The sequence below is a fragment of the Onychostoma macrolepis genome, chromosome 15 (genome assembly GCF_012432095.1).
Source record: "Onychostoma macrolepis isolate SWU-2019 chromosome 15, ASM1243209v1, whole genome shotgun sequence".
NCBI classification, from domain to species: Eukaryota; Metazoa; Chordata; class Actinopteri; order Cypriniformes; family Cyprinidae; genus Onychostoma; species Onychostoma macrolepis.
Window position 1 is genome coordinate 24,710,534 of NC_081169.1, and position 13,884 is coordinate 24,724,417.

The following is a 13,884-nucleotide window of genomic DNA, read 5'->3' on the forward strand; positions in this document are numbered from 1 at the left end:
TATATATATATATATATATATATACATATAGCTGCATCTCAATAAATTAGAATGTCGTGGAAAAGTTCATTTATTTCAGTAATTCAACTAAAATTGTGAAACTCGTGTATTAAATAAATTCAATGCACACAGACTGAAGTAGTTTAAGTCTTTGGTTCTTTTAATTGTGATGATTTTGGCTCACATTTAACAAAAACCCACCAATTCACAACAAATTAGAATACTTCATAAGACCAATAAAAAAAATATTTTTAGTGAATTGTTGGCCTTCTGGAAAGTATGTTAATTTACTGTATATGTACTCAATACTTGGTAGGGGCTCCTTTTGCTTTAATTACTGCCTCAATTCGGCGTGGCATGGAGGTGATCAGTTTGTGGCACTGCTGAGGTGGTATGGAAGCCCAGGTTTCTTTGACAGTGGCCTGCAGGTCATCTGCATTTTTTGGCCTCTTGTTTCTCATTTTCCTCTTGACAATACCCCATAGATTCAGGTCTGATGAGTTTGCTGGCCAGTCAAGCACACCAACACCATGGCCATTTAACCAACTTTTGGCAGTGTGGGCAGGTGCCAAATCCTGCTGGAAAATGAAATCAGCATCTTTAAAAAGCTGGTCAGCAGAAAAGTGCTCCAAAATTTCTTGGTAAACGGGTGCAGTGACTTTGGTTTTCAAAAAACACAATGGACCAAGACCAGCAGATGACATTGCACCCCAAATCATCACAGACTGTGGAAACTTAACACTGGACTTCAAGCAACTTGGGCTATGAGCTTCTCCACCCTTCCTCCAGACTCTAGGACCTTGGTTTCCAAATGAAATACAAAACTTGCTCTCATCTGAAAAGAGGACTTTGGACCACTGGGCAACAGTCCAGTTATTCTTCTCCTTAGCCCAGGTAAGACACCTCTGACGTTGTCTGTGGTTCAGGAGAGGAGAACTGTAGCCAAATTCCTTGACACGTCTGTGTGTGGTGGCTCCTGATGCCTTGAACCCAGCCTCAGTCCATTCCTTGTGAAGTTCACCCAAATTCTTGAATCGATTTTGCTTGAAAATCTTCATAAGGCTGCGGTTCTCTCGGTTGGTTGTGCATCTTTTTCTTCCACACAACTTTCTGTTAACATGCTTGGATACAGCACTCTTTGAACAGCCAGCTTCTTTGGCAATGAATGTTTATGGCTTACCCTCCTTGTGAAGGGTGTCAATGATTGTCTTCTGGACAACTGTCAGATCAGCAGTCTTCCCCATGATGCAAATATAAAGTATATATAGTCAAGGCCAAAAATATTGGCACCCTTGGTAAATATGATCAAAAAAGGCTGTGAAAATTAATCTGCATTGTTAATCCTTTTGATCTTTTATTTAAAAATCATGAGAATCCAACCTTTCATTGGATAATAAGAATTTAAAATGTGGGGAAATATCATTATGAAATAAATGTTTTTCTCAAATACATGTTGGACACAATTATTGGCACCCCTAGAAATTGTTGTGAGTAAAATATATCTGAAGTATATTCCCATTCATATTCACAATTTTGAGCACTCCAGGGTGATTATGAACATGAAATTATCCAGCTATGGCTTCCTGTTTCACAGAAACATAAATAGGAGGGAAAACAAAGCCCAAATTCCCTTAATCATCCATCACAATGAGAAAAGCCAAATAAAATATTTCTGATGTGCAGCAAAAGATAATTGAGCTTCACAAATTAGTGAAGTGGCTTTAAGAAAAGAGCTAGAGCAGTGAAAATTCCCATTTCCACCATCAGGGCAATAATTAAGAATTTCCAACCAACATAAAATGCTACGAAACTGCCTGGAAGAGGACATGTGTCTATATCGTCCTAATGCACGGTGAGAAGGAGAGTTTGAGTGGCTAAAGACTCTCCAAGGACCATAGCTGGAGAATTGAATAAAATAGTTGAGTCTCTGGGTCAGAAAACCTTAAAAAAAAATTGTCAAACAGCACCTACATCACCACATGTTGTTTGGGAGGAGAAAAATTCTCCTTGTTCATCCAAAAACAAACTCCAGCATATTCAGTTATCAGACACGACTGGAACTTCAAATGGGACTGGCGTCTATGGTCAGATGAACTAAAAAATGAGCTTTTTAGCAGCAAACACTCAAGATGGGTTTGGTGAACACAGGGATAAAAAGTACCCCTTGTGTACAATGAAACATTTTTGATGTTGTGGGCCTATATTTCTGCTGGAGGTCCTGGACATCTTGTTTAGACACATGGCATCATGGATTCTATCAAATACCAACAGATAAAAAATCAATACGTGACTGACTCTGTTAGAAATCTTATAATGGGCCATGTTTGGATCTTCCAACCGTACAATGATCCAAACACAAACCTCAAAAACAACACAAAAATGGCACACTGGGCGCAAAACCAAGCTTCTGCTATGGCCTTCCTCTGACCTGAACCCTGTAGAAAATGAGTGGGGTGAACTGAAGAGAAGGAGCACCAACATGGAGCTGGGAATCTAAAGGGTCTGGAGTGATTCTGGATGAAGGAATGGTCTCTGATCTCTTGTCAGGTGTTCTCTAACGTCATCAGGCATTATAGGAGAAAATGTAGAGCTGTTAAACTGGAAAATGGATGTTTCAAAAAGTATTGAATAAAAGGGTGCCGTTAATTGTGGCCAATGTGTATTAGGGAAGAACATTTATTTCATAATGATATTTCTCCCCATTTTAAATTCTTATTATCCAATGAAAGGTTAGATTTTTGTGAATTTTTTAAATAAAAGATTAAAGGATTAACAATGCAGATTAATTTTCACAGCCTCCTTTGGTCATATTTACCAAGGATGCCAATATTTTTGGCCATGACTGTGTATATATATATATAAAATACACACACACACACACAATCACCAGCCACTTTATTGCACCTAGTATCAGTGTAACCACCCCCAGGTCTGCACTGCCACACCACGTTTTTGTTCCGAGTGGGTCTCGAACCCAGATCTCCAGGTGCTCTAGGATGCTAAAGGCCACAGCCTCTAGAGTCAGTTGCTAGAGCTCCTCTTTTTGAGATCAGGGGAGTGAGGTTTTACCTGCACAGCACTTACCCGCTGGCCTCCGTTACATCAGGTTAGACCCCTTTTTGCCTTCAGAAATTTCTCCCTTAATTTTTCAATTAAACAATGCTCAGGGGGAACTAACAGGCCCAAAGTGTACCAAGAAAATTTCTCCGCACCATTACACCACCACCAACAGCCTGGACCATTGATATAAGACATGATGGATCTATGCTTTCATGCCTTCTACCCCAAATTCTGACCCTACCATCCAAATATTGCAGCAGAAATTGAGACTTATCAGACCAGGCAACCTTTTTACAATCTTCTATTGTCCAATTTTGGTGAGACTGCATGTGCGAATAGTACATCACCATAACCATGTTACTATCATTTTTTTTTTACATTAACTCACACATATATAGTACCTTTAAACTGTTTTATTTTAATTGCTTGAGTCATTAAGTATTTTTAGAATGTGTGTGTTTTTTTAAAATATTTTTATTGCCATTATGTTCAGAGAGTCGGAACTCTAGTTGTAGGCGACAGTCTGGTCAATCCATTGGCGGAGATAAGACACACGGGAGTAGATGGCTGGGGCGCGAACATTGCAGTCGGTGGAGCCCCAGGACACGATGCCCACCTGATACCAAACACCTGCGCTCTCACACACCAGAGGACCACCAGAATCACCCTGTAGTTGACAGACGAACCCATATAGCCACATCAGGACTACAGCACTGTATATATGTATTAAAATATTAAGGTATCTGTCTTCATATACCTGGCAAGAGGAGACACCGGAGGCTCCAGCGCAGATCATGGCATCTGTGATTCTGCTCTGACCCCAGTATTGCTTGCACTGAGCTGGACTCATAAGGGGCAGCGCGACCTGCTGCAGGATACGAGGACTTGCTATAAAAACAAAGCAAATAGAAGAAAATCAAAATAGAAGTTGTTTGAATGATTTAAGTGATGATGATGATGATAAATTTACAGGTGGTTCCAGTTCTGCCCCATCCAGTGGTGACACAAAGAGTGCCGGAGGGGATGCTGGTGGAGGAGGAAGTCAGACACACAGGAGAGATACGGGACGTCAGCTGGGCTGGAGAGGACAGTTTGAGCAGAGTGACGTCATTGTTGAAGGTATTACCGTTGTAGTAAGGGTGGCTGATGGCCTACAGCAGGAAGACAATTGACTGTATGAGATGTCTTTTAAAGGTTACTTCATAGGTTTTAGACAGAGTAGATGATTAAATATTATATTTAAATGATAATGATTACATATTATATTTAAAGGTTTTGAGGAAAAGATAGAAAAGCTGTTCAGTAGGTTTATTTCTTAATATTCAAAAGTTCATAGTTGGCAAGATTTTTAAATGTGTGTTTTTTCTTTTTTAAATATAAATCTCTAATGCTCACCAAGGCTGCATTTATTTGATCAGAAATACAGTAAAAACAGTAATATTGTGAAATAGTATGACAATTTAAAATAAATGTTCTATTGTAATATATTTTTAAATGTAATTCATTGCTGTGATGACAAAGCTGAATTTTCAGCATCATTACTCCAGTCTTCAGTGTCACATGATCCTTCAGAAATCATTCTAATATGCTGATTGCTACTCAAGTAACATTTCTTATTATTATCAATGTTGAAAATAGTTGAGCTACTTAATATTTTTGTGAAAAATGATTCTATGATGAATGGAAAGTTCAAAAGAACAGCATTTATTTAAAATAAAAATAGTTTGTAACATTATAAATATCTTTACTGTCACTTTTAATCAAATGCTGAATAAAAATCTTCATTTTACTGACCCCAAAGTTTTGAAAGTTGCTGTAATTGTTATGCAAATCTAATAAACCCAACATATCAGTGAGCTCAAACATACAGACATAACGGCCTTTAAAGTTTTCTTCTTGACTAAAAAATCTTTTTTTTTTTTCCCATAGAGACTTGTTATCTGTCAGGCAGTAGGGACAATTACTCACGATGTTAAAAAAAAACATTTACTGAAACATTAAAAATGTGAGACATGACGCAATGGCTAAAGGAGTCTGTTTGATGCAAGTATTTATAAGATCCCATCATGTGTGCTGGTTCTGAGAAGTAAGAAAGCAATATTTTTAACTGAGGCAGAATGACAAAACGCTGTGGCTCTTGAGGTAATGCCAACGATATCATAGAACCACAGCAATGTTATCAGCAGACAGTGACTCAAAGTAACAGGATGCTGAACTGATATCATTAAAGCTTATACCTTGGCGATGTTCATGACTTGAATGGGCTCAGCATTGGAGCCGTGGTCATGCTCTCCAAGAATAACATAGTGATATCCAGCCCTAGGGTAGGAGGAATAAACATGAAACGTTGAAAATAGAAGCACGGTAAAGAATCAAGCAGTGTATGTTATTGAAGTAAAACCGAATCAAACGTTCTTACCTGACACCGCAGTGGGCAGCAGTGACCACCCAGTACTGGTTGATCAGGGACCCTCCGCAGAAATGGAAGCCATTGGATTGCTGGTTCGTGCATTATTAAATATAAATGATATAACTTTGGGTATGATGAACACATAGTTGGTAATATTAAATTTTCCATGCATCTCAACTTATACAAATTAAATTTTAAAGAACCTTAAAAAGTATAAAACTAGTAAAAGTTACCTGGAGAGAGACCTGCCAGGGCCAGGAACCAGGCACTGCATTCTCTCCGTTAACAATTTTGCTGTAGCCACTAATTACTGGCTTAATGGCAGGCACTCCACAACCTATGTAAGTACATGCAAAAACATACAATTATGGGTTATTAGTCAGTTCTTGATCACTTTTTAGTTTGATTATAATAATAATAATATATCTTGAACCTCAGAAAGTCCTCTGATTTAAAAAAAAAAAAGGAAGAAATTATATATATATATATATATATATATATATATATATATAAATGCTGTCAGTTATGTTTTAGAGTAATTATTATCTTCAGATTGACACTGACTCCTACTACCCTCATTGCAAACTTTGAAAACTCACCCAGAGTGGAGGCCACCAAAGCAAAACAGCTGATGATCCAGAGCATGGTAGAGACAAGTACTTAAAGTTCTGCCGCTGTTGTCATTGGGTCTCTCCCATGCTTTATATTCTACTCAGCATCTGATAAAACTGGGAATTCATCAAGGTGCTCCCATGCAGCTGGTAGGATCTCAGAGCTCAGGAACGTTCATATCTTGTTTCGTACAGTCATGTGACAAAAAGCATGTTGAAATATTGACAAGAACAAATGGGTCAACTGAGAAAAAGGTCGGCTTCCCACCTTTGTTTAATTTTTTTTTTCCTGAATGCATTCAAGTGTAGCATTGAGACACCTGAGATGTTATTCTTTCACCTGTAAATATATAACCTGAAGTTCTTGTTGACCCCATATTATCTTTTCAGCAGAAGAAAAAAAAAATTAAGATCTTTTCTCCTTTCTTGTATGCTAAATGATTTTTTAAAATACTTTTTGTTTATTGTGCAGTATGTTTTGTGGTTGTTTAACACAATATATAAATGCTTCATTAATTCATTCATTCAATAAAACGATGGGAAAAGATGTTTAACCACTGTGGATTCTAGGAAAATGCATAGGAGGTTACAAAGTGTTACTCACTTTAACGCTGACACCCTGGGAATGCTCAAAGTCTGCACAGGTTTTGTATTGGAACCATGATCATGATCTACAAGGACAAGCAGACAAATGTGTAATGTCTTTTCTCAATCAATGCAAACATATGACGAATAGCATTGGCAATGTACAGAAGTGCACAAACAGACATGACTTAAGCTCTTCTGTTTTAGTTGGATTTGATCCTGAGAAATTAATTTAACACACTATATACCCTAGTAAAAAAGTAATATATTTAAAATACATCTATTTCATACTACATGCAAGTATAGTTCAAATCAATTAACATATTTACTGACAGATAACTCGAGACCTACTGATATAACATTTTTAATGAAACTTTATTTGGAGTATTACATGTGCAGAATGCACATTTCTTATTAATAAGCCTAAAATGTGTTTTAATGTCACTTTTGATGAGGATTGTATAATATTGCCCTTTATTTAAAGTGTACCTAAAGTATACTTGCAATAGTTCCACTTTAGCACAATCAGATATACTAAGTATGTCTTTAATTGGAATTCAGCACTACTTCCGCACAATTAAAGTGCATTAAGTACAAAATTCCAATTTAGTGGACTTGAAGTATACCAGTTTAGTATTCTAAAAGTACAATTGCAGGGCATTTTATTAAGTACATAAATATGAAAATGTATTTGTAGTATACTTAGCATGAAATAAATGTATTTCAAATACATTTAAGTATATTTATTTTTCACTTGGGTAATTTTAATATAAAACCTAACACCGGATTAGAGAACTGATGTTATACATCTACTAAAAATCATCCAAGTCATTCCAAAATTGTGAAAGGTCTAACACCATTTGTTTGCAGATACCACTTAGTTAGATTTTTTTCTAGTGAACCCAAATTAGTGTGCTTGTGCATTGTAACAAACAGTCAAGGCAAAGCAGGAAGACCCAAAAATCTTTATTCAATATTTATAAATGTGTGCATACATAAGTTCAGCATAATCAATAGTTAATAAAAATGAAAACACATACATATATATATATATATAAAGTTATAACGTGCTTTTAATAACTCTGTTGGCATTATGTCATGATTTATTTCCAGTATTCAAAGCAGTAGCGTAACAGTGTTATGAAGACACAGTTTTATCACTGGACTAATGAATGAATAATCAGACAAAAGAATCAGAGACTGTGAGGGCATGAGATTTAAGCTGGTGTTCTAGTTTTATGTAATGATTTCACTGATCCATTGTCGAAAGTAAGAGACACGGGTGTAGGCAGCTGGACGGTCAGTGCTGCAGGATTCGTGGCCCCAGGAAACGATGCCCACTTGGTACCAAACACCCGAACTCTTACAAATCAGAGGACCACCAGAATCACCCTGCAGTCGACACATAGAAATTAGTGATTAACATTGAGAGTTTGGACCCTTTTATACAGTCTGTGAGCTGCTATTTCACATTTTTTAATTAATGTAGTTTGAATATTTTTGTGTGTAATATATTCATCTGTCTTTATACCTGACAAGACGAGGCTCCAGAGGCTCCAGCACAGATCATGGCGTTTGTGATTCTGTTCCTACCCCAAAGCTGCCTACACAGCGCTTGACTCACTATCGGCACAGTGGCCTCCTGCAGAATTCGAGGATTTGCTAAAAGCAAAAGAATAATGTGAGACAATTAATGTATGAATGTTTAAGCAGTTTATCTAGTAAATCCAGGAGTTGTAGGTATTGAAAATGTTCTGTTGTACACAGGTGATAAGAATTGCAGACTTACGGTTAGTTTCAGTTGCTCCCCAGCCAGTGGTGACACAAAGAGTCCCAGGGCGGATGCTGGTTAAGGAGCTAGGCAGACATATAGGAGCGATACGGGACGTCATCTGTGCTGGACTGGACAATTTCAGTAGTGCAACATCATTGTTGAACTTAATCTGTTTGTTGTAGTCAGGATGGGTGATGACCTGTAAGTGTAGAAAGAAAAACTCTGTTTTGTTTGTAATGTAGCAAGAAAACAAAAAACAAAAAAAACATTATTTATTCAGCAAAGATGCTGTCACTTTTGACTTTTGAATTGATCAAAAGTGACAGTAGAAACAGTTATACAGTTACAAAAGATTTTTATTTTGAATAAATGCTGTTATTTTGAACTTTCTATTCATCAATGAATTCTGAAAAAAGAATTTCCAGAAAAAAAATATTAATTAGCACAAATGGTTTAACTACTGATAATAAGAAATGCTAGAATGATTTCTGAAGGATCATGTAACAACTGGTGTAATGGCTGCTGAAATGTCATCTTTGCCATCACAGGAATAAATTAGACTTTAAAATATATTAAAATAGAAAACTCTTATTTTAAATTGAAATAATATTTCACAAAATTACTGTTTTTATTGTATTTTTGATTAAATAAATGTAGCTTTGAAGAGACTTCTGTCAAAAACATGAAACAAAAAGAAGAAAAAAAATAATTGAAAATGATACCTTGGCAATTTCCTTGACTTGAATATTTTCATTATTGGAACCACGGTCATACTGTCCAAGGACCACATAGTCATTTCCAGGCCTAGAAAGACAGTGACAAAGCATAAAAAGTCTAAAATCTAAAAGAACTGCATGAAATTAGATAGATAGATAGATAGATAGATAGATAGATAGATAGATAGATAGATAGTGTGGCGAGTGGGGCGGGGCCGAGAGCCGTGGGAATGGAGCGAGGCCGGTGGAGTTAATGATAATGAGCGACACCTGCGCCACTCGCCGGTCTCGAGTCCCACGGAGGAGCTCCGGAAGGATAAAAGGAGGAGTGACGACAGTGGAAGACGAGAGAGGACCAGGCCTGGACTTTTATTTTGTATTTTATGTGTGGCAGTCGTCCGTGAGGGGCTGCCGCTTTACTTTGATGTTTGTTTATTTTATTAAAAACTTTGTTTAAATGTTCGCCGGTTCCCGCCTCCTTCTTCCCGATCTACAAACTGTGTGATAGATAGATAGATAGATAGATAGATAGATAGATAGATAGATAGATAGATAGATAGATAGATAGATAGATAGATAGATAGATAGATAGATAGATTCTTACTGAACTGAACAGTGGGCAGCAGTGAGGATCCAGTTTTCGTTGATTAGGGAACCACCACAGACGAGCTTACCTTCTGAGCTCTGGATCAAATATAAAGAATTTCATGAGTACATCATTATGCAGAGAATAAGGCCCACCACCACTAGTATAAACAAAGTTTGTGTCTTTAAACTTATAACACTACCTGGATAGAGACCTGCCAGGGCCAAGAGTAAATGATATTTGCATCATTTCCCCTAACAATACTTGGTAGAGGTGATGGATCTTCTGGCAGATCTTTTAGCAGATTTTCTAGCCGATCCCCAAAAGCACTTATAGATCTTTCGGCAATTTCAGCTGCTGGGTGATGCAACGGGTAACGCAACGGGTAACGAACCCCACATCCTGTTACCATTGTTCATAAAGAAACAAATGAGAAAAGTATCACAATAACATACAGATGCATCTCAATAATTTAGAATGTCGTGGAAAAGTTCATTTATTTCAATAATTCAACTCAAATTTTGAAACTCGTGTATTAAATAAATTCAATGCACACAGACTGAAGTAGTTTAAGTCTTTGGTTCTTTTAATTGTGATGATTTTGACTCACATTTAACAAAAACCCACCAATTCACTATCTCAACAAATTAGAATACTTCATAAGACCAATAAAAAAAAACATTTTTAGTGAATTGTTGGCCTTCTGGAAAGTATGTTCATCTACTGTATATGTACTCAATACTTGGTAGGGGCTCCTTTTGCTTTAATTACTGCCTCAATTCGGCGTGGCATGGAGGTGATCAGTTTGTGGCACTGCTGAGGTGGTATGGAAGCCCAGGTTTCTTTGACAGCTGCTTTGCCTTCAGCTCATCTGCATTTTTTGGTCTCTTGTTTCTCATTTTCCTCTTGACAATACCTCATAGATTCTCTATGGGGTTCAGGTCTGGTGAGTTTGCTGGCCAGTCAAGCACACCAACACCATGGTCATTTAACCAACTTTTGGTGCTTTTGGCAGTGTGGGCAGGTGCCAAATCCTGCTGGAAAATGAAATCAGCATCTTTAAAAAGCTGGTCAGCAGAAAAGTGCTCCAAAATTTCTTGGTAAACGGGTGCAGTGACTTTGGTTTTCAAAAAACACAATGGACCAACACCAGCAGATGACATTGCACCCCAAATCATCACAGACTGTGGAAACTTAACACTGGACTTCAAGCAACTTGGGCTATGAGCTTCTCCATCCTTCCTCCAGACTCTAGGACCTTGGTTTCCAAATGAAATACCAAACTTGCTCTCATCTGAAAAGAGGACTTTGGACCACTGGGCAACAGTCCAGTTCTTCTTCTCCTTAGCCCAGGTAAGACTCTTCTCATGTTATCTGTGGTTCAGGAGAGGACAACTGTAGCCAAATTCCTTGACACGTCTGTGTGTGGTGGCTCTTGATGCCTTGACCCCAGCCTCAGTCCATTCCTTGTGAAGTTCACCCAAATTCTTGAATCGATTTTGCTTGACAATCTTCATAAGGCTGCGGTTCTCTCGGTTGGTTGTGCATCTTTTTCTTCCACACATTTTCCTTCCACTCAACTTTCTGTTAACATGCTTGGATACAGCACTCTGTGAACAGCCAGCTTCTTTGGCAATGAATGTTTGTGGCTTACCCTCCTTGTGAAGGGTGTCAATGATTGTCTTCTGGACAACTGTCAGATCAGTAGTCTTCCTCATGATTGTGTAGCCTAGTGAACCAAACTGAGAGACCATTTTGAAGGCTCAGGAAACCTTTGCAGGTGTTTTGAGTTGATTAGCTGATTGGCATGTCACCATATTCTAATTTGTTGAGATAGTGAATTGGTGGGTTTTTGTTATATGTGAGCCAAAATCATCACAATTAAAAGAACCAAAGACTTAAACTACTTCAGTCTGTGTGCACTGAATTTATTTAATACACAAGTTTCACAATTTGAGTTGAATTACTGAAATAAATGAACTTTTCCACGACATTCTAATTTATTGAGATGCACCTGTATACAATAACACATATAATAATCTACATACTATGACATGCCATTTAGGTAAAATTTGAGTATATGGAATGGAATGAAACTTGATTATATGGAATGAAAGTTTGAATATATTGAATGAAAGTATGAATATATGGAATGAAACTTGAATGTATGGAATGAAACTTGAATATATGGAATGAAAATCTGAATATATGGAATGAAACTTGAATATATTGAATGAAAGTTTTAATATATGAAATGCAAGTCTGAATAGAATAAAAATTTGAATATATGGAATGAAAGTTTGAATATATGAAATGAAAGTCTGAATATATAGAATAAAAGTTTGAAAATATGGGACGAAACTTGAATTGGGTGGATGATTGACATTAAAGAGTATGTATTTTGAAACAAGTGAATGGTATCTTACTGGTAAAAAATACCAGTAGTAATCTACATCGATGCCATTTTTGTCGACAAATAAAAATGAGACGAAAATTCCCAGTCAGAACTGGCGTCCTGTGTGATAGATGTGCACATATGAATTGTAATGTTCTGATCTAATTGCGCAAAAATTCTGCGCTGTTGCGTGTTCTACAGTCTCGACAACTGTGCTTCAAACTGATTCAGAGCGGTTTGCAATAAATGAATAGCACACATTTTTGACAGGCAACTGCTTATGAACTAATGCTGATTAATTATAGCAATGTTTACAATGTTTATATGGTAATGTGTTTTAGACGTTAAATGCATATTTAATTCCGGTGTATTTCGGTCTTGTTTTGGGGATTCCAGTCACAGGAAGGAAAGACTAAGGACATTATTTGACATATTATTCAATAAATAGATTTTAGGATTATTATAGTTAACTATAGCCATAAAAAGTATGAGTTAGGCCCTGATGAGCACAGAATTTAGCTCTGTTTTGTGTCTTTTTGCACTTGAATTGTCAAAAAACACACACAATTATGTCAAACTGTCAGTTTAGTCATGTATTCAACAGTTGTGTGATAATGAAATGCTTAATTAATGCATTACAGATTAACCAAACTCAGTAGATTTTAGTCGAATAAATCTACTGTATTTTTAGTCGACTAAAACTAAAACTAAAACAATTCAAATGACCAAAATATGACTAAAACTATATGGCATTGTAGTCAAAAGACTAAAACTAAATCAAAATGCTGTCAGAATTAACACTGTGTGAAATGTCTGAGATGATGGGATATCAAGATGATGGGATGTACACTCTGTACACTCTTTGTTTGGAATATGATCAGCTGTTGCCAAAATCTTTAGTTCAACAAAGTATTGGAAAATTTGAGGAAATTATATTTTTTAAAGTCATTCAATTCAGAAAACTATTGCTCTGATAACAAGGATATAACTAGCTACAGTATATTATTATTCATTAAATACTGTCAAATTTACATTTTAATTCCATACACTGCAAATTTCATTCTATATATTCAGACTTTCATTCCATATATTCAAATTTCATTTCATATATTCAAACTTTCATTCCATATATTCAAGTTTCATTCCATAGATTCATACTTTCATTCCATATATTCAAGTTTCATTCCATATATTCATACTTTCATTCCACATATTCCAGTTTAATTCTATATATTTATACTTTCATTCCATATATTCAAGTTTCATTCCATATATTTATACTTTCATTCAATATATTCAATCTTCATATTATAAATACCATAATTCACATACACACACACACACACACATATATATATATATTGTAACCGTATATGTCTGTAACCTGTAGTCCTTTATCCTCATAAACACTCACCCAGAGTGGAAGCCACCAAAGCCAAGAAGCTAATGATCCAGATCATGTTGTACACAAGAACCTAATATGTTGCTGTTGTTCCCATTAGGTCTCTTTATATTCTCTCTAGCATCTGTTAATTTTTGCGATTCATACAGTTGCTTCCATGCAGTTAGGAGCGGCTCAGGAATGTTTGTATTTGTCATATGAGGAAAAGAACAATAAAAAAAAAAAAAAAAAATTTCCTCACGCCACTAACTGTAATAGGTGAATCAGTCAAACAAAAACAAAGGGATATCACCTACCTTTCTTAAAACAAACCCTTTTTCTAACTACTTTTCTTGCTCCATGAAT

General features: G+C 36.4%; 2 protein-coding genes across 2 annotated transcripts; both read right to left on the minus strand.

The window, feature by feature from the left end:
* Positions 1 to 3,516: 3,516 nt before the first annotated feature.
* LOC131520493 (chymotrypsin-like protease CTRL-1) lies at positions 3,517 to 6,252 on the minus strand. Its single transcript, XM_058744759.1, has 7 exons — positions 6,070 to 6,252; positions 5,704 to 5,807; positions 5,480 to 5,559; positions 5,298 to 5,379; positions 4,031 to 4,211; positions 3,818 to 3,948; positions 3,517 to 3,727 (listed from the first exon to the last, which is right to left on the minus strand). The coding sequence occupies exons 1-7, from the start codon at positions 6,113 to 6,115 to the stop codon at positions 3,566 to 3,568; spliced, it is 786 nt and encodes a 261-aa protein (XP_058600742.1). The 5' UTR covers positions 6,116 to 6,252; the 3' UTR covers positions 3,517 to 3,565.
* A 1,408-nt stretch (positions 6,253 to 7,660) lies between these two features.
* Positions 7,661 to 13,850, minus strand: LOC131554079 (chymotrypsin-like protease CTRL-1). The gene is made up of 7 exons (XM_058799142.1): positions 13,552 to 13,850; positions 9,945 to 10,144; positions 9,761 to 9,840; positions 9,163 to 9,244; positions 8,456 to 8,639; positions 8,198 to 8,328; positions 7,661 to 8,058 (listed from the first exon to the last, which is right to left on the minus strand). Exons 1-7 carry the CDS (start codon positions 13,595 to 13,597, stop codon positions 7,903 to 7,905), a joined length of 879 nt encoding a protein of 292 aa, XP_058655125.1. The 5' UTR covers positions 13,598 to 13,850; the 3' UTR covers positions 7,661 to 7,902.
* Positions 13,851 to 13,884: the final 34 nt, after the last annotated feature.